Source organism: Hyperolius riggenbachi, chromosome 2 (genome assembly GCF_040937935.1).
Source record: "Hyperolius riggenbachi isolate aHypRig1 chromosome 2, aHypRig1.pri, whole genome shotgun sequence".
Taxonomy (NCBI): Eukaryota; Metazoa; Chordata; class Amphibia; order Anura; family Hyperoliidae; genus Hyperolius; species Hyperolius riggenbachi.
This window is the reverse complement of record NC_090647.1, coordinates 74,741,745-74,762,794: the sequence shown is the minus strand read 5'-3', so window position 1 is coordinate 74,762,794 and position 21,050 is coordinate 74,741,745. Positions and strand designations below refer to the sequence as shown.

Below are 21,050 nucleotides of genomic sequence, written 5' to 3'. Positions count from 1 at the left end.
ACCTCAGAACGTCCTCTCTGCTCTGAAGGTTAAGCAGCAGCATAATAACCTGTAAAGAAAAACTTTCTTTGTTGCAGCCCACAGAAGCAGACAAAGGGTAACATCCTGTGCTTACAAATTAGCTGTGTCCGCCGAGTCAGAGGAGATTCCTGTGCTGACACAGCTGAGAGACCAAATTGCAATTGTGATTACTCACAGCTGAGGGGAAATTAGACAGGCTCTTCACTCTAAAAACAAACAGGGAGTATTCAGCTGTGTTTTCCTTGTGTCCCGTGCATGAGCTCAGGTCCACTTTTTAAAAGGAAATAAATATGGCAGCCTTCAAATACTCCATGCTTCATGTTCACTTTAACCCCTTTGGTATTAAAGGGAAGGTCCAAGCAAAAAAAAAAAAAAATGAGTTTCACTTACCTGGGGCTTCTACCAGCCCCATGCAGCCATCCTGTGCCCTCGTAGTCACTCACTGCTGCTCCAGTCCCCCGCTAGGAGCTTTCTGACCTCGGAGGTCAGGGCCGAATTGCGTACATTTTTACACATTCCCGCTAGTGCAGGAACATTAATGCATACATTTTTACGCGTTAGTGGTGCAACGCGTAAATTTTTGTTCCTGCACTAGCTGGAATGCGTAAAAATGTATGCAATGTGGCCCTGACCTCCGAGGTCAGAAAGCTGCCAGCGGGGGACTGGAGCAGCAGTGAGTGACTACAAGGGCACAGGATGGCTACATGGGGCTGGTAGAAGCCCCAGGTAAGTAAAACTCATTTTTTTTTTTTTGCTTGAACCTTCCCTTTAAGGCTGTTACATTGATGTCCTCTGTGTGGTTGTCTGTGTCTGATAGGATGTAAGTGTAACATCCCTGTAGTCCAGCTGCTCCTGTGATCATGTGCTTCCGAACGGGGAGATTAAAGAGAACCTGAGGTGGGTTCTAAGAATCCAGTTAGCACACAAAGGCTGGGTCTGCATATAATTCCCAGCCTCTGTTGCTATACTGTTTGCCCCAGTCTCCCCACCTTGCTCTCTGCTGTAAATCAATCGCCGTGCTGGCGACATGCAATGTGTCGCCAGCCGGCTGTTCACATGTGAAGTGTCAGTCTCTGCTGCTCCCCCGCCTCCGATATCGCCGCTCCCCGCCTGAATCCCATCCCTCCAATCAGCGAGGAGGGAACACAGGCAGGGGGTGGTGCTATGGAGGAGGCGGGGAGCAGCAGAGACTGACACTTCAGATGTAAACAGCCGGCTGGCGACACACTGCATGTCGCCAGCACGGCGATTGATTTATGGGGGTACAGCAGAGCGCAGAGGGGGGCTGGGGGGAAACAATATAGCAACAGAGGCTGGGTATTATATGCAGACCCAGCCTCTGTATGCTAATTGGATTCTTAGAACCCACCTCGGGTTCTCTTTAAAGAGAGTCTGAAGCGAGAATTAAACTCGCATTTTACCTTTTATTCAGCAGGGGCATGTTTGTCCCTGCTAAAACGCCACTATCCCGCGGCAGAACGGGGGGGTCTTTACCCCCCAAGTCCCCTCCGTGCTGTGCGGGGATCGCTTCCTGTTGAGGCAGGGCTATTGGCTATAGCCCTGCTTCTCAGCGTGTCTATCACCGCTGATCACCGCCTCTCCCCGCCCCTCTGTTTTCCTTCACTGAGAGGGGCGGAGATCCGCCGCTGATAGACGCGCTGAGAGGCAGGGCTGCGGCCATTAGCCCTGCCTCCAGGAGCAGCAAAATCTACGACCAAGTTGGTCGTGGATTTTGCAGGGGGGGATTTGGGGGGGAAAGACCCCTCGTTCTGCCACGGGATAGCGGCGTTTTATCAGGGGCGAACATCTCCCTGCTGAATATAAGGGGAAAAGCGAGTTTTATTCTCGCTTCAGAGTCTCTTAAAGCTGTCATATGACAGTTGACATCTCCCCTCACTGGTCAGGAGCCATGACAATTGTGATCACTACAATTGGCTTGATGACGTCAGGACCCGGAACTTAGCGGCAGTGCGAGGCTGGATGCCGGGCAGAGCGGAGGCGGGGAGAGCTACTCCTCGCTGGACCCAGGAAGGTGAGTAATGCAGACTGGGGACACCTATCTAAACTGGGGGCACCTAAACCAGGCAAACTGCTCTGGTCCTGAAGTGGTTAAACAATAGGCCTGTTTTTGTTATCTTCAGATTCAGCAAGCACTTTGGCTCACCTAGTCAACAGGTAATGGTTATTTATAACCTGTAGAAATTATAACTACCAGGCACCAGTTTAAACACTTAGGAAGAATAGTCTGAAGCATTTAGAAGATGGTTTAAAAGCTTTGAGTTAAAGCCCCTGAAGTGAGGCAGCAGAGTAAATATCATGCAATATTCAGTGCGCCCGGCGGTCTGCAGGGAGCACTTAGAGGCCTCCATGTAACTGATGAAAGCTCACGTCAGCTGTTCCTGCTCTGTGCAGGCCAGGCCTTGCGTTATCATGAGTGGTCATGCCGTGGAATCCCTTCACCAAATAATGTATGGTATTCACCCCGGGCCAAAGAGTCTGAATGAAATCAGGGCGTCGATAGTTCAGTCATTTTCACAACGAGGTGTCAGGATGTAACTTAAAGGGAACCTGTAGTATTTTTACAGTGAATACACTTTATGATCTTTACTACTGAAAATATGTTTGTTTTTTTGCTAATATTTGCAAATATTTGAAATATTTGTATGGGTTTACTCTCACTGCATGGACACGCCTCTTTCCTTCTCTAGCAGAATTCTCGGCCTAGGCAGCTTGTTGGGGTCATTGGTGCCGAGAATCTATTGTGTATGTAGCCTCCCTGATTGTGTCAGGCATGCGCATTACTCTCCTCCTTAACACTTTCACTAGAAGCCGCCCGTTTTTTGTGGTGCCATTCTTCCTTCCTCCACCTCGCCATAGCAACAGAACACTTTGTGAGGCAATAGCCTTGCAATGTGTCTGTACAACACGCGGCCCCAAGTTGCTATATGAAGGATCAATCCCTGCAGGGGACATTATGTGTGTGTGTGTGTATATACACACACCTTAAAGGGAATCTGAAGTTACAATTCATTATATCATACGTTTATTTTATGTGTAGTACAGCTAAGAAATGAAACATTAGTAGCAAAGAACAGTCTCATATTGTTTCCAGTAGAGGATTTCAGCATGAAATCTATTGAATATCTGTGGAGCCATGCACTGCCTGCCAGGCACCCGAGGTCTTCCCCATCTATTTAGTCCCCTCCCCTTTCCTGGGCCATGCAGAGTGTGGGCAGCAGAGCTTACACTCTCACCTGTTCGCAGGCGTCTGTCTAATCCACTGCTATCTCTCCCGGAGCAACTGTGCCTAGTAAACACTAGAGGCATTGTGGCATGTACCTTATGTGACCACTAGAGGCTTCTAGTGTTCAGCCTTTAGTGTTTGTCACATGACACAGGCAACCCTGGAGAGACGAGACAATTGAGGGCCCTTTTCCACCAGCGCGTTTGCGCTGGCTGAATCGCAAAAACGCAAACCGCTAGCGATTTTACAATCGCTACGGTTTGCTTTTTAACATAGGAATCGCGGTAGGTCATTTCCACTACCGCGATTCGTTTTTGCCGGGAACGCGAACGCGCGGCGGAGCGATATTTGCCGCGATTTTGCTATGCAGTGCATAGCATAGCAAAATCGCGTCTGCGAACGTCGGGGAATCGCCGGTAATTGTGATTCAGCAATCGCTAGCGTTCAGCGTGAACGCTAGCGATTGCTAGTGGAAAATGGACCTGAGGATCACCCAGCCAGGATGGAGAGCAGACACATGCCGCCAGATAGCTGACTTTAAGCTCTGCTGCCCACACGTCAGTTGTCCAGTAATTGGAACACCGCTAACGCCATGCTCCTGACTCGCCACCAATTGAACAATATCTTCCTAACGCCTCTACTTTTTGAGAAAACTAAGGAGCGCTAACCTCCCACAGAAGCTGCTGGTTATTTCTACAGATGCACTATAGAAAGCGTTCTGACCAATTGCATGACGGCCTGGTACAACAGCTGCACCAAGGCTACTAGAGAAGCCCTGCAGCGAGTTGTTAAAACAGCAGAAGCCATTATTGGCACTGAACTACCATCACTGGAACTTTTGTATAATACTCGCAGCATGAGAAGGGCCAAAAACATTATCAAGGACAACACTCACCCTGGAAATACCTTGTTTGAGCTCCTTCCATCAGGTAAACGTTTTAGATCAATCCGCACACACACAAACAGACTCAAAGACAGCTTTTTCCCATCCGCCATAAACTTGATGAACTCTGAATCCTCTCTGAAATAATTAACACTGTGTACAAATTGTTTTAATATCTGTAATACCTGGCATACTTGTATCATTTCATCTCTTCCTTGTTACTATCACTATGTTCCCTATATGCACCGTGGGGTTGTCATGAAAAGTAATTTTGTTGTTACACAATGACAATAAAGTGAATTGAATTGAATTAACAGCTCGATTGATTTTGAATGAAAATAAATTGGGCATCATTTGCACCATCGATTTCCAGCAGATTTGATCCGAGTGATCGAATATACCGATATCAATCAAAATATCGATAAGTGTATGGCCACCAGAGGGATCATCCTAGCAAGTCAGGTTAGCAGATAAGCATTGAATGGACTTTGTCTTGCATCGTGTACGGTAGATACATAACAGGTTGGCATTTTCATCTGGCGGATTGGCTTATGCTGTGAACGCTTTTTAACATATTTAGGCCTTGATCACATCATAAATCGCAATCGCTGACGCCAGCGTTTTGCGATTTTGTGCACAATTTTTTTTAGCTCACTGCGCTTACCTGCGCCGTTTTTTTACAGCTCTTTTCTAAGCTCTTTTGCAGAGCGATTTGTTTTTTCACTTCCTGACGTCAGCAAGTGAACTTTTTGACCCGGAAAATAAAAGCACTCGAGAAACCCCTATACCTTCCATTATAGGCAAATCGCCCTGAGAATAGTACAGGCAGCCCTTTGGTGAGCGGATCGGAATCGAACTGCTCAGATGTGAACACTCTTATAGGGAATCCTTGCACAAGCCCTTTTAGGGTGATTTTCAAAATCGCTGGCACTTAAAAAATACCGAAAGCGGCCTCAGTGTGAAGAAGCCCTTAAAGTATTGTTTTAACTTTTACCCTCTTGTCGATCTCTTGCACTAGTTTGAAAACCACACCGTTTGTTCATGTTTCTTTTTATTGTGATGTTCTAACGTACAATGCGTTCTACCTAGCCAGCAATACTAGAGATCCCAGCGCTAAGATTCTACCCAGTCAGCAATACTAGTGATCCCAGCACTAAGATTATACCCAGCCAGCAATACTAGAGATCCCAGCGCTAAGATTCTACCCAGTCAGCAATACTAGTGATCCCAGCACTAAGATTCTACCCAGTCAGCAATACTAGTGATCCCAGCACTAAGATTCTACCCAGTCAGCAATACTAGTGATCCCAGCGCTAAGATTCTACCCAGCCAGCAATACTAGTGATCCCAGCACTAAGATTCTACCCAGCCAGCAATACTAGTGATCCCAGCGCTAAGATTCTACCCAGTCAGCAATACTAGTGATCCCAGCACTAAGATTATACCCAGCCAGCAATACTAGTGATCCCACCGCTAAGATTCTACCCAGTCAGCAATACTAGTGATCCCAGCGCTAAGATTCTACCCAGTCAGCAATACTAGTGATCCCAGCACTAAGATTCTACCCAGCCAGCAATACTAGTGATCCCAGCACTAAGATTCTACCCAGCCAGCAATACTAGTGATCCCAGCGCTAAGATTCTACCCAGTCAGCAATACTAGTGATCCCAGCACTAAAATTATACCCAGCCAGCAATACTAGTGATCCCACCGCTAAGATTCTACCCAGTCAGCAATACTAGTGATCCCAGCACTAAGATTCTACCCAGTCAGCAATACTAGTGATCCCAGCGCTAAGATTCTACCCAGTCAGCAATACTAGTGATCCCAGCACTAAGATTCTACCCAGCCAGCAATACTAGTGATCCCAGCACTAAGATTCTACCCAGCCAGCAATACTAGTGATCCCAGCACTAAGATTCTACCCAGTCAGCAATACTAGTGATCCCAGCACTAAGATTATACCCAGCCAGCAATACTAGTGATCCCACCGCTAAGATTCTACCCAGTCAGCAATACTAGTGATCCCAGCGCTAAGATTCTACCCAGTCAGCAATACTAGTGATCCCAGCACTAAGATTATACCCAGCCAGCAATACTAGTGATCCCAGCACTAAGATTCTACCCAGCCAGCAATACTAGTGATCCCAGCACTAAGATTCTACCCAGCCAGCAATACTAGTGATCCCAGCACTAAGATTCTACCCAGCCAGCAATACTAGTGATCCCAGCACTAAGATTCTACCTAGCCAGCAATACTAGTGATCCCAGCACTAAGATTCTACCTAGCCAGCAATACTAGTGATCCCAGCCCTAAGATTCTACCCAGCCAGCAATACTAGTTATCCCAGCGCTAAGATTCTACCCAGCCAGCAATACTAGTGATCCCAGCACTAAGATTCTACCCAGCCAGCAACACTAGTGATCCCAGCACTAAGATTCTACCTAGCCAGCAATACTAGTGATCCCAGCACTAAGATTCTACCCAGCCAGCAATACTAGTGATCCCAGCACTAAGATTCTACCCAGCCAGCAATACTAGTGATCCCAGCACTAGGATTATACCCAGCCAGCAATACTAGTGATCCCAGCACTAAGATTCTACCCAGCCAGCAATACTAGTGATCCCAGCACTAAGATTCTACCCAGCCAGCAATACTAGTGATCCCAGCACTAAGATTCTACCCAGCCAGCAATACTAGTGATCCCAGCACTAAGATTCTACCCAGCCAGCAATACTAGTGATCCCACCGCTAAGATTCTACCCAGCCAGCAATACTAGTGATCCCAGCACTAAGATTCTACCCAGCTAGCAATACTAGTGATCCCAGCGCTAAGATTCTATCCAGCCAGCAATACTAGTGATCCCAGCACTAAGATTCTACCCAGCCAGCAATACTAGTGATCCCAGCACTAAGATTCTACCCAGCCAGCAATACTAGTGATCCCAGCACTAAGATTCTACCCAGCCAGCAATACTAGTGATCCCACCGCTAAGATTCTACCCAGCCAGCAATACTAGTGATCCCAGCACTAAGATTCTACCCAGCTAGCAATACTAGTGATCCCAGCGCTAAGATTCTATCCAGCCAGCAATACTAGTGATCCCACCGCTAAGATTCTACCCAGCCAGCAATACTAGTGATCCCAGCGCTAAGATTCTACCCAGCCAGCAATACTAGTGATCCCAGCGCTAAGATTCTACCCAGCTAGCAATACTAGTGATCCCAGCGCTAAGATTCTACCCAGCCAGCAATACTAGTGATCCCAGCGCTAAGATTATACCCAGCCAGCAATACTAGTGATCCCAGCACTAAGATTATACCCAGCCAGCAATACTAGTGATCCCAGCGCTAAGATTCTACCCAGCCAGCAATACTAGTGATCCCAGCGCTAAGATTCTACCCAGCCAGCAATACTAGTGATCCCAGCACTAGGATTATACCCAGCCAACAATACTAGTGATCCCAGCACTAAGATTCTACCCAGTCAGCAATACTAGTGATCCCAGCGCTAAGATTCTACCCAGCCAGCAATACTAGTGATCCCAGCACTAAGATTCTACCCAGCCAGCAATACTAGTGATCCCAGCGCTAAGATTCTACCCAGTCAGCAATACTAGTGATCCCAGCACTAAGATTATACCCAGCCAGCAATACTAGTGATCCCACCGCTAAGATTCTACCCAGTCAGCAATACTAGTGATCCCAGCGCTAAGATTCTACCCAGCTAGCAATACTAGTGATCCCAGCGCTAAGATTCTACCCAGCCAGCAATACTAGTGATCCCAGCGCTAAGATTATACCCAGCCAGCAATACTAGTGATCCCAGCACTAAGATTATACCCAGCCAGCAATACTAGTGATCCCAGCGCTAAGATTCTACCCAGCCAGCAATACTAGTGATCCCAGCGCTAAGATTCTATCCAGCCAGCAATACTAGTGATCCCAGCACTAAGATTCTACCCAGCCAGCAATACTAGTGATCCCAGCACTAAGATTCTACCCAGCCAGCAATACTAGTGATCCCAGCACTAAGATTCTACCCAGCCAGCAATACTAGTGATCCCACCGCTAAGATTCTACCCAGCCAGCAATACTAGTGATCCCAGCACTAAGATTCTACCCAGCTAGCAATACTAGTGATCCCAGCGCTAAGATTCTATCCAGCCAGCAATACTAGTGATCCCACCGCTAAGATTCTACCCAGCCAGCAATACTAGTGATCCCAGCGCTAAGATTCTACCCAGCCAGCAATACTAGTGATCCCAGCGCTAAGATTCTACCCAGCCAGCAATACTAGTGATCCCAGCGCTAAGATTCTACCCAGCCAGCAATACTAGTGATCCCAGCGCTAAGATTATACCCAGCCAGCAATACTAGTGATCCCAGCGCTAAGATTATACCCAGCCAGCAATACTAGTGATCCCAGCGCTAAGATTCTACCCAGCCAGCAATACTAGTGATCCCAGCACTAGGATTATACCCAGCCAACAATACTAGTGATCCCAGCACTAAGATTCTACCCAGTCAGCAATACTAGTGATCCCAGCGCTAAGATTCTACCCAGCCAGCAATACTAGTGATCCCAGCACTAAGATTCTACCCAGCCAGCAATACTAGTGATCCCAGCGCTAAGATTCTACCCAGTCAGCAATACTAGTGATCCCAGCACTAAGATTATACCCAGCCAGCAATACTAGTGATCCCACCGCTAAGATTCTACCCAGTCAGCAATACTAGTGATCCCAGCGCTAAGATTCTACCCAGTCAGCAATACTAGTGATCCCAGCACTAAGATTCTACCCAGCCAGCAATACTAGTGATCCCAGCACTAAGATTCTACCCAGCCAGCAATACTAGTGATCCCAGCGCTAAGATTCTACCCAGTCAGCAATACTAGTGATCCCAGCACTAAGATTATACCCAGCCAGCAATACTAGTGATCCCACCGCTAAGATTCTACCCAGTCAGCAATACTAGTGATCCCAGCACTAAGATTCTACCCAGTCAGCAATACTAGTGATCCCAGCGCTAAGATTCTACCCAGTCAGCAATACTAGTGATCCCAGCACTAAGATTCTACCCAGCCAGCAATACTAGTGATCCCAGCACTAAGATTCTACCCAGCCAGCAATACTAGTGATCCCAGCGCTAAGATTCTACCCAGTCAGCAATACTAGTGATCCCAGCACTAAGATTATACCCAGCCAGCAATACTAGTGATCCCACCGCTAAGATTCTACCCAGTCAGCAATACTAGTGATCCCAGCGCTAAGATTCTACCCAGTCAGCAATACTAGTGATCCCAGCACTAAGATTATACCCAGCCAGCAATACTAGTGATCCCAGCACTAAGATTCTACCCAGCCAGCAATACTAGTGATCCCAGCACTAAGATTCTACCCAGCCAGCAATACTAGTGATCCCAGCACTAAGATTCTACCCAGCCAGCAATACTAGTGATCCCAGCACTAAGATTCTACCTAGTCAGCAATACTAGTGATCCCAGCACTAAGATTCTACCTAGCCAGCAATACTAGTGATCCCAGCCCTAAGATTCTATCCAGCCAGCAATACTAGTGATCTCAGCGCTAAGATTCTACCCAGCCAGCAATACTAGTGATCCCAGCACTAAGATTCTACCTAGCCAGCAATACTAGTGATCCCAGCACTAAGATTCTACCCAGCTAGCAATACTAGTGATCCCAGCGCTAAGATTCTATCCAGCCAGCAATACTAGTGATCCCACCGCTAAGATTCTACCCAGCCAGCAATACTAGTGATCCCAGCGCTAAGATTCTACCCAGCCAGCAATACTAGTGATCCCAGCGCTAAGATTCTACCCAGCTAGCAATACTAGTGATCCCAGCGCTAAGATTCTACCCAGCCAGCAATACTAGTGATCCCAGCGCTAAGATTATACCCAGCCAGCAATACTAGTGATCCCAGCACTAAGATTATACCCAGCCAGCAATACTAGTTATCCCAGCGCTAAGATTCTACCCAGCCAGCAATACTAGTGATCCCAGCACTAAGATTCTACCCAGCCAGCAATACTAGTGATCCCAGCACTAAGATTCTACCTAGCCAGCAATACTAGTGATCCCAGCACTAAGATTCTACCCAGCCAGCAATACTAGTGATCCCAGCACTAAGATTCTACCCAGCCAGCAATACTAGTGATCCCAGCACTAGGATTATACCCAGCCAACAATACTAGTGATCCCAGCACTAAGATTCTACCCAGTCAGCAATACTAGTGATCCCAGCACTAAGATTCTACCCAGCCAGCAATACTAGTGATCCCAGCACTAGGATTATACCCAGCCAGCAATACTAGTTATCCCAGCACTAAGATTCTACCCAGCCAGCAATACTAGTGATCCCAGCACTAAGATTCTACCCAGCCAGCAATACTAGTGATCCCACCGCTAAGATTCTACCCAGCCAGCAATACTAGTGATCCCAGCACTAAGATTCTACCCAGCTAGCAATACTAGTGATCCCAGCGCTAAGATTCTATCCAGCCAGCAATACTAGTGATCCCAGCACTAAGATTCTACCCAGCCAGCAATACTAGTGATCCCAGCACTAAGATTCTACCCAGCCAGCAATACTAGTGATCCCAGCACTAAGATTCTACCCAGCCAGCAATACTAGTGATCCCACCGCTAAGATTCTACCCAGCCAGCAATACTAGTGATCCCAGCACTAAGATTCTACCCAGCTAGCAATACTAGTGATCCCAGCGCTAAGATTCTATCCAGCCAGCAATACTAGTGATCCCACCGCTAAGATTCTACCCAGCCAGCAATACTAGTGATCCCAGCGCTAAGATTCTACCCAGCCTGCAATACTAGTGATCCCAGCGCTAAGATTCTACCCAGCTAGCAAACTAGTGATCCCAGCGCTAAGATTCTACCCAGCCAGCAATACTAGTGATCCCAGCGCTAAGATTATACCCAGCCAGCAATACTAGTGATCCCAGCACTAAGATTATACCCAGCCAGAAATACTAGTGATCCCAGCGCTAAGATTCTACCCAGCCAGCAATACTAGTGATCCCAGCACTAGGATTATACCCAGCCAACAATACTAGTGATCCCAGCACTAAGATTCTACCCAGCCAGCAATGCTAGTGATCCCACCGCTAAGATTATACCCAGCCAGCAATACTAGAGATCCCAGCACTAAGATTCTACCCAGCTAGCAATACTAGTGATCCCAGCGCTAAGATTCTATCCAGCCAGCAATACTAGTGATCCCAGCAATAAGATTCTACCCAGCTAGCAATACTAGTGATCCCAGCACTAAGATTCTACCCAGCTAGCAATACTAGTGATCCCAGCACTAAGATTCTACCCAGCCAGCAATGCTAGTGATCCCACCGCTAAGATTATACCCAGCCAGCAATACTAGTGTTTCCACCGCTAAGATTCTACCCAGCCAGCAATACTAGTGATCCCAGCACTAAGATTATACCCAGCTAGCAATACTAGTGATCCCAGCACTAAGATTCTACCCAGCTAGCAATACTAGTGATCCCAGCACTAAGATTCTACCCAGCCAGCAATGCTAGTGATCCCACCGCTAAGATTATACCCAGCCAGCAATACTAGTGTTTCCACCGCTAAGATTCTACCCAGCTAGCAATACTAGTGATCCCAGCACTAAGATTTTACCCAGCCAGCAATGCTAGTGATCCCACCGCTAAGATTATACCCAGCCAGCAATACTAGAGATCCCAGCACTAAGATTCTACCCAGCTAGCAATACTAGTGATCCCAGCGCTAAGATTCTATCCAGCCAGCAATACTAGTGATCCCAGCAATAAGATTCTACCCAGCTAGCAATACTAGTGATCCCAGCACTAAGATTCTACCCAGCCAGCAATGCTAGTGATCCCACCGCTAAGATTCTACCCAGCCAGCAATACTAGTGTTTCCACCGCTAAGATTCTACCCAGCCAGCAATACTAGTGATCCCAGCACTAAGATTCTACCCAGCTAGCAATACTAGTGATCCCAGCGCTAAGATTCTATCCAGCCAGCAATACTAGTGATCCCAGCAATAAGATTCTACCCAGCCAGCAATACTAGTGATCCCAGCACTAAGATTCTACCCAGCCAGCAATACTAGTGATCCCAGCACTAAGATTCTACCCAGTCAGCAATACTAGTGATCCCAGCACTAAGATTCTACCCAGCCAGCAATACTAGTGATCCCAGCGCTAAGATTCTACCCAGCCAGCAATACTAGTGATCCCAGCACTAGGATTATACCCAGCCAACAATACTAGTGATCCCAGCCCTAAGATTATACCCAGCCAGCAATACTAGTGATCCCAGCACTAGGATTATACCCAGCCAACAATACTAGTGATCCCAGCACTAAGATTATACCCAGTCAGCAATACTAGTGATCCCAGCACTAGGATTATACCCAGCCAACAATACTAGTGATCCCAGCCCTAAGATTCTATCCAGCCAGCAATACTAGTGATCCCAGCACTAAGATTCTACCCAGCCAGCAATACTAGTGATCCCAGCACTAAGATTCTACCCAGCCAGCAATACTAGTGATCCCAGCACTAAGATTCTACCCAGCCAGCAATACTAGTGATCCCAGCACTAGGATTATACCCAGCCAACAATACTAGTGATCCCAGCACTAAGATTATACACAGCCAGCAATACTAGTGATCCCAGCACTAGGATTATACCCAGCCAACAATACTAGTGATCCCAGCACTAAGATTATACCCAGTCAGCAATACTAGTGATCCCAGCACTAGGATTATACCCAGCCAACAATACTAGTGATCCCAGCACTAAGATTCTACCCAGCCAGCAATACTAGTGATCCCAGCACTAAGATTCTACCCAGCCAGCAATACTAGTGATCCCAGCACTAAGATTCTACCCAGTCAGCAATACTAGTGATCCCAGCACTAAGATTCTACCCAGCCAGCAATACTAGTGATCCCAGCACTAGGATTATACCCAGCCAACAATACTAGTGATCCCAGCACTAAGATTCTACCCAGCCAGCAATACTAGTGATCCCAGCGCTAAGATTCTACCCAGCCAGCAATACTAGTGATCCCAGCACTAGGATTATACCCAGCCAACAATACTAGTGATCCCAGCACTAAGATTCTACCCAGCCAGCCTCGGTATTTGAGAGATTGATATTGTTTCTGATGCTGAAGTTTTCAGCAAACTGTCAGCTGTGACAAAAAGTAAAGTGAGATTTTGACTTTGCTGAAGCGGGGCTGTGACGATGACTGGTGACTTTTATATGATAAATGCCCAGAGCTGTGCTTTCACTCAGCGTATGTAGAGCAGGGGTGGGTCTCGTGTGGCTAGCTTTCATCCAGAGGAGTCGCTATGCAGTGACCCAGCACTAGGCAAGCAGCCAGCAGCCAAGACTGTTCCTATAACAACATGACAGAGCACAGACTTAAAGCAAACCTGAACTGAAAATTAAAAGTCAGAATAAACATACACAAGTCATACTTACCTCTCGTGTAGTCTACTCATCAATCTCTTTCTCCTCTCCTGCGTCCACTGTGATCAATGGAATTCTCCGTCCTCCATTTTGAAAATGGCCATTACCCCATAACAGCTTCCGGGTCAGCAAACTGTTAAACTGTAATGTCGCCAACTTGAGCCATAGGTAAACATGGACATTACCTTGCACATCAGTTGTCCTTTCAGTTATAACTGACAACAACTGATATATAACTGACAGCAAATAATATATTTTAGTTCCAACAAAATCTTGCCAGAACTTTAAGGTATCGTTAGAAGAAAATTGTGAGCTTCTGAGAAAAACAGACGATGAGGTAAGTATTTGCAGGTGCATCATGTGTTTATTTTAAATAATTTTACTCGGTTCAGTTTCACTTTAAAGAGGACTTGTCACCATAAAAATCAGATGTCAACCAACAGCAACTGGTCTGAGTATATTAACCACCCTGGCGTTCTGATTAAATCGCCAGGGTGGCTGCGGGAGGGTTTTTTTTAAATTAAAAAAAAAACTATTTCATGCAGCCAACTGAAAGTTGGCTGCATGAAAGCCCACTAGAGGGCGCTCCGGAGGCGATCTTCCGATCGCCTCCGGCGCCCAGAATAAACAAGGAAGGCCGCAATGAGCGGCCTTCCTTGTTTTGCTTATATCGTCGCCATAGCGACGAGCGGAGTGACGTCATCGACGTCAGCCGACGTCCTGACGTCAGCCGCCTCCGATCCAGCCCTTAGCGCTGGCCGGAACTTTTTGTTCCGGCTACGCTGGGCTCAGGCGGCTGGGGGGACCCTCTTTCGCCGCTGCTCGCGGCGGATCGCCGCAGAGCGGCGGCAATCAGGCAGCACACGCGGCTGGCAAAGTGCCGGCTGCGTGTGCTGCTTTTTATTTGATGTAAATCGGCCCAGCAGGGCCTGAGCGGCAGCCTCCGGCGGTGTTGGACGAGCTGAGCTCGTCCAGACCGCTCAGGTGGTTAAGTGATAAAGATGCTAATCCTGCATTCAAAACTTTCAAAACTTTTTTTCTGCTGTTATGGTTTTGAGTTATCATATACCTTAGGAGCACTGGCCCTTTAATAGCCATTGCCAAACAGTTGCATGCCGGGGGTTCTTTTTATCTATAATATATTCCTCCTCTTCCCTTTATTTCCCTGCCTAGCTGAAACATGATCCTTTGCTCACTTCTGTTTACAAGCAAGGCTGAGGTGACTCAGCGATTGGAGGAGAAAATAAAAAAAAGTTAAGGGAAGAAATGACATCAGGATTTAGCCTCAAACTGTGGGCAAAAGACAGGAACAGAATTCTCTTACTATATAAAATTCACTGAAATCAAAATGTAGACAGTACAATACATTATTGTTATGCAAGTAGATCAAGTATGTATCTACTTATATGTGTTCTTTTCCCTGGCATAGTATGGCTAATCATAGTGCTTTAATGATGAATTGTAATGACATGCACTGAATTATTCAGGATACCCATGTTTATGTTAATTATCCTGGTTTCAGCATCATAACATCTGCCAATAGCTATATATCTGTATGTACATGCACACACACGCTTAGCTTAAGCTGTTTATTATGCATAATTCTCCCCTTCCCCCAGAGAATTCTGTGAGACCAGAGATCTTCTCTATTGGCTTTAGAACTCTCTGTAAGCGACCATTCTGACAGTACTAAAGGTGTTGTTCGCCTGTGATAAATTAAATAATAGTTACATTATTTAATTATTTGTTACATAATAATTGTAGTGTATGTTATCCTTCATAAATGATAATGTTTCACTGTTTGTTTTTTACTTTTGTTTTTAGGCAGAAGAAGCCACAAAAACAAAACTTAAGAAAATAGAGAAAGTAACCAAAGTGAAGGATGCGAAGAAAGTTCTAAAGAGGAACTTCAAAGTGAACACCAAGATAATGTTTGCAGATGATGGAGAGGTGAGTGCGTTCCTGAGGGCCTCATTGTCAGTGGCTGGATGGTGTAATGGTTAAGGGCTCTGCCTCTGACACAGGAGACCAGGGTTTGAATCTCGGCTCTGCCTGTTCAGTAAGCCAGCACCTATTCACTAGGAGACCTTAGGCAAGTTTCCCTAGCACTGCTACTGCCTATAGAGTGCGCCCTAGTAGCTGCTGCTCTGGCGCTTTGAGTCCGCCAGGAGAAAAGCGCGATATAAATGTTATTTGTCTTGTCATTGTGCTTTGTGGGTGTGCTGAGAGTGACAGCAGTGGGACCACTGAGGCAGCAGGTGGCACATACAGAATCCCGTCTCCCTTGGCCTGACACACTGAGGGTTGGAGGGCAGTCCATGGACTTTACCTGCCAACACGAGGGTGCGACCTCTCCAGTTTCACTAGGGGGGAAGTGGGGATGTCGCCTGGATAAAACATAAAAGAATGGCTTACCTCTACATTTTGAAGAGAAACCGTTGAATGGTGCATATGGCACAATAACCTGTTTGTATGATGTAATGGTTACTGACCAAAATTCTTTTGTGGGAAAAAAAAAAACATTTGGAAAAAAAAAGAAGAGAAACCGTGACCAATCAGTAGCAGATACCCCCTTTCCCACGAGTAATCTATTATTTTTCTCAAACGGATCATCAGGGGGCTCTGTATGGCTGATTTTGTGGTGAAACCCCTCCCACAGTGTGACGTCAGGACCATGGTTCTGACATCACACTGTGGGAGCCTTGTTGCTTTGTGGGAAATAACAGCTGTTTCCAACTGCCAAAAAAGCAAGCAGCATCTCCTTCCACAGATATCCCCTGCCAGCAGTAAAAATGTCACCATGTGATAAATGTGAGAATGTAAATCAGGGAGAGGAAAGATTTTACAATGGGCAAACACTGATTAAATCATTTACACATCATTATTGTAAAAATTAAGCACTTTTTTTATTGCGTTATTTTCACTGGAGTTCCTCCTACTAGAAACCAGACACTTGAATGATGTGTCAAGTGTCTGGTTTCTATAAAAATGTTTTGTTTTGTTTTTAATTAAAATTTTATTTTATTTGGATTATCCCCTTCTTATTAGAGAAAACCCATTTTTTATGATTTATCCAGTTGACATTCGCACTTCCATACAATAACATCTTGGGGCGCCTCCTCCCTCCCAGTGATCCCCGATACCCGCCCCCTGAGCTGGGGGTACAGGCTGTGTATGTTGGTTCTTCTGAATCCATACACCATTTTCCTGGAGTGCGACCTACCTTGTCGAAGACGAGAGATATCTCGTCATATGGGGTCTGCCATCTTCTCCACAGACTGACTGCACTGTGCTGCATTTTCCTGTTGTAGTGCATGCATGCTGGGAGATGTAGTCCGTGGATGCGAGTACACTATTATAAACCTCCCTTAAAGAGGAGCTGTTAGGTATAGGGTCTCAGAGAAAAAAAAACATATATCCGTAGCTAAATATATAAAAGAATTTTTATATAGTATTTTCAGAGATTGATGCTCCTGGCAGCTCGTGGCAGGTTCCATGTTTGACTGTCTTGTATGAAGCCAATTGTGATGTCATATCCTCCCTTACCCTGCTTCCTGATGATTAGACTCACAAATAAGATCAGGATCAAAGATCCTAATGGTTCATGATCAGGACAACACTATTGTGCAGTGAATATTAATTAGCCATGTGGCTAGGAACAATAGCGGACTCCTGCAGTATACTCTAATGGAACATGTGCCCTGTGAACAGCACATTGATTTTTCAGTGCGATCATTGTGAAAAAAAAAAAAACTCAGCCTCCTAGTACTTCCTGCAAGGGTCCGGAAGGACGCTTGCAGGTTGTATTAAACAAAAAGTTACTCTTGTGGCCAAATAGTAAATTAGACCCTAAACATTTTTTACATAGAAATAAATTAGTGTTACACCAAAAATTAACTCCTTACCTCCCACACTCCCCAATTATTTTTTTTGTAATTAAAAAAAAATTAAAAAAATGTACAATTAAAAAAAAATACATAAATAGTTACCTTAGGGACTGAACTTTTTAAATATTTATGTCAAGAGGGTATAACACTGTTACTTTATAAACTATGGGCTTGTAATTAGGGATGGATGCAAAACTGAAAAAAAATGCACCTTTATTTCCAATTACAATATTGGCGCCAAACATTGTGATAGGGACATAAATTAAACGGTTTTATAACCGGGACAAATAGGCAAATACATTTAATGGGTTTTAATTACAGTAGCATGCATTATTTAAAAACTATAAAGGCCGAAAACTGAAAAATAATACATTTTTTCCCACACTTATTCCTATTTTCCCATTAAAACACGTTTAGAATAAAATAATTCTTGCCATAACGTCCCACCTAAAGAAAGCCTAATTGGTGGCGAAAAAAACAAGATATAGTTCATTTCATTGCGATAAGTAATGATAAAGTTATAGACGAATGAATGGAAGGAGCGCTGAAAGGTGAAAATTGCTCTGGTGGTCAGGGGGTAAAACCCCTCAGTTGGGAAGTGGTTAAAGGTTATTGTGCTGTTGCTTGTCTTTTAGAGCAGAGAGGATGTTTGGAGTTCAGGTCCGCTTTAAATAAAAATGTCATTTCAGGTGTCAGTTTGCTTTAAAAAAAATGTCAGCCTCCATTTCCCTCTCACATCGCATTGGTCCTTTAGAAGCAGAATCTCCTATATCGGCTGAGCAGGGAGTTCCTCCATAGATGGAAGCCATCCCTGCTACTGACTGCCTTCCCAATCCACAGAAAACATCTGTCTCGAGTCGTCCATGAATATTTATTCACATTAATGGATGTCACGTTTGCCTGAACGCTTCTATTGTTGTTTAGGCTGTTCCGGTGTGACAGGAGCAGGGAAGTTATTGGGAGTCAGTTAAGCAAACAATTGCAAAGCGTTGCCGGTCCTGCGGACACGTGTCGCCCGACTGCGCTGCACACAGCATTCCCGCAGCGATGTTTGCTGCCAATTTAGGTGGCTGAGGCCATTTCACATTTTTGAGGAACATGATTACGCTGACAATGTGGCGATGGAAAGCGAGTGCAGCAATCCGGCCTGACATCATTCTGGTGGCATGACCCAGCGGGCCGAGGAACGCACAGCGTGACTTCAGCATGGAGGACGTGACATGGGGGCAGGATAGGCAGAGGGGCGCAGACTGAATACGTCACACCTTGTCGTAGAGGATTATCCCGGCTCTGCATAGCAGGCTGTATGCGTCCCTCCAGTGCCAATCTCCTGTCTGGGCCAACATCCCCATTATAGCAGCTCTGCTGTGCCGCGCTGTGTGCGCTTCCTATTTCTCCTGCCGCCCAGGGCCTGCATCTCCTTCATCCGAGTCCTCTCTAACTCACCTTGCTGTTACATGGAGCAAGCTAACATCCCTGTTCATCCACCAATCTCATTTCTTAAAGGACCACTATCGCAAAAAAGTAGGCAGTTAAAATCTGACAGAACTGACATGTTTTGGGCCAGTCCATCTCCTTGTGGGGGATTCTCAATCAACAGCATTTCCTAAACAGCAGTTGCAAATTCTAACTGACAAAATAGTGCACAAGTGAGTAGGGAGGTTGGCTGGTATGTTACTATTTTGGCAGTTAAACTGCTGTTCAGGAAATGCTGTTGAAAACAAAGAAAACCCTGAGAATCCCCCATGAGGAGATGGACTGGCCCAAAACCTGTGGTTTCTGACAGATTTTAACTGCCTACTTTTTTCACGATAGTGGTCCTTTAAGCCTCGAACATAGGCATGACTAAAGATGATAACCACCACCTCAGCTGGTAGGCGTCTGTACAGTAGCCCCCAACCACCGATCCACAAGCGATCTGCCCGGTGGATCAACTTGGCTGAGCGTCAACCAAATTCTGCGTGCATGCTGCTCCCCGCCAGGAGACGTACGCACCGATCTGTCGTATTGGTAAATGTAGGCAGTGCACTCTAAATTATATAGCTTTACTTCAAGGACAATGTAACAGTCCATTCAAAATAAACAAATGACTGTTTCGTGTTTCGGGGCCATGACAGCATAACAGGTCCCCTTTGTCTCTTTTTCCCAGAAAGGGTACCGTGACAGTACCCTTTCTGGGAAAAAGAGAGGGGGCGGCATCTGCTTCTACATCAGCTCCGCCTGGTGCTCAAACACCTCTGTACTGGCCAAGAAATGCACCCCAGAACTTGAACTTCTCCTCATTGATTGCAGACCAACCTACTCGCCCAGGGAGTTCTCCTCCTACGTCCTTGTGGGTGTGTATATCCCTCCTGATGCAGAGGTAAATGCTGCTCTGCGCGACCTCAGTGATACCATCATGCAGTGGGAGACGGCCCTCCCGGACTCGCTGTTCATTATCTTGGGGGATTTCAACAAGGCAAACCTCCGCAAGGAGTTGCCTCGTTACCATCAACACATCTCCTGCCCCACCAGGAGTGCCAACACCCTCGACCACTGCTACACGGCCCTGAAGGACGCATACAAAGCGACATCATGGGCAGCACTAGGATCATCTGACCACAGCATCATCCACCTGATACCTACTTATAAAAGGCGCCTGGAAACTTCAAAACCAGTCACCAAGTCCTCCAAAGTGTGGTCAAGTGAGGCTAAACTACAACTTCAGGCCTGCTTTGACTGCACAGACTGGAAGGCTCTGGAATCACCTAACCTGGACGAGTGGGCAGACAACGTATCCTCATATATTAGCTTCTGCGAGGACTCCTGTATTCCAACAAAAACCTTCAAACTGTATCCAAACGATAAACCGTGGTTCTCAAAAAGACTACGACAACTACGACGCAGCAAAGAAGCCGCACACAAGTCCGGTAACCAGGATGAATACAGGAAGGCAAGGAACAACCTAAACAGGGAGCTGAGATCTGCAAAGAAGGGCTACGCGGTAAAGCTGCAAGAGAACCTCTCCTCAAACGACTCACGTGCTGTGTGGAAAGGGCTGAAGGCTGCCACCAACTACAAGCCCCCCCCTCAGCATGCCACACCCAGCACTGAGCTGGCTGAGAGTCTCAGTGACTTCTATTGCAGATTCGAGAACCAGCCAGCACCTGCAAGACTCCCACAGCCACCTGCACAATCTGCCATTGAAGCCCAGGGCCCTAACCCTAACTCACACCCTCCGTCAGTGAAGGAGACTGACGTGCTGAAACACTTGCTAAGGCTAAATGCTAGGAAAGCCCCGGGTCCAGATGGAGTGTCACCAGCCTGCCTAAAAACCTGCGCCCGTCAGCTCGCGCCTACTTTCTCTTCCATCTTCACGAGGTCCCTCCAGGAAGGAAAAGTACCCTTGTGCTTCAAGAGGTCCGCCATTATCCCCGTCCCCAAAAAGCAGGGGATCCGCGACCTCAACAACTTCAGACCCGTGGCACTTACATCCGTGATCATGAAAGCTCTTGAAAGCATGG

General features: G+C 46.3%; 1 protein-coding gene across 1 annotated transcript in view; it reads left to right on the top strand.

Moving 5' to 3' along the window:
- DDX10 (DEAD-box helicase 10) overlaps window positions 1-21,050 on the top strand; it is a 339,094-nt gene that overhangs the window by 172,590 nt on the left and 145,454 nt on the right. Inside the window, exon 14 of the mRNA XM_068266912.1 lies at window positions 15,485-15,610. Within this exon, the coding sequence (XP_068123013.1) occupies window positions 15,485-15,610 (126 nt within the window). The remainder of the gene's footprint in view (window positions 1-15,484; window positions 15,611-21,050) is intronic.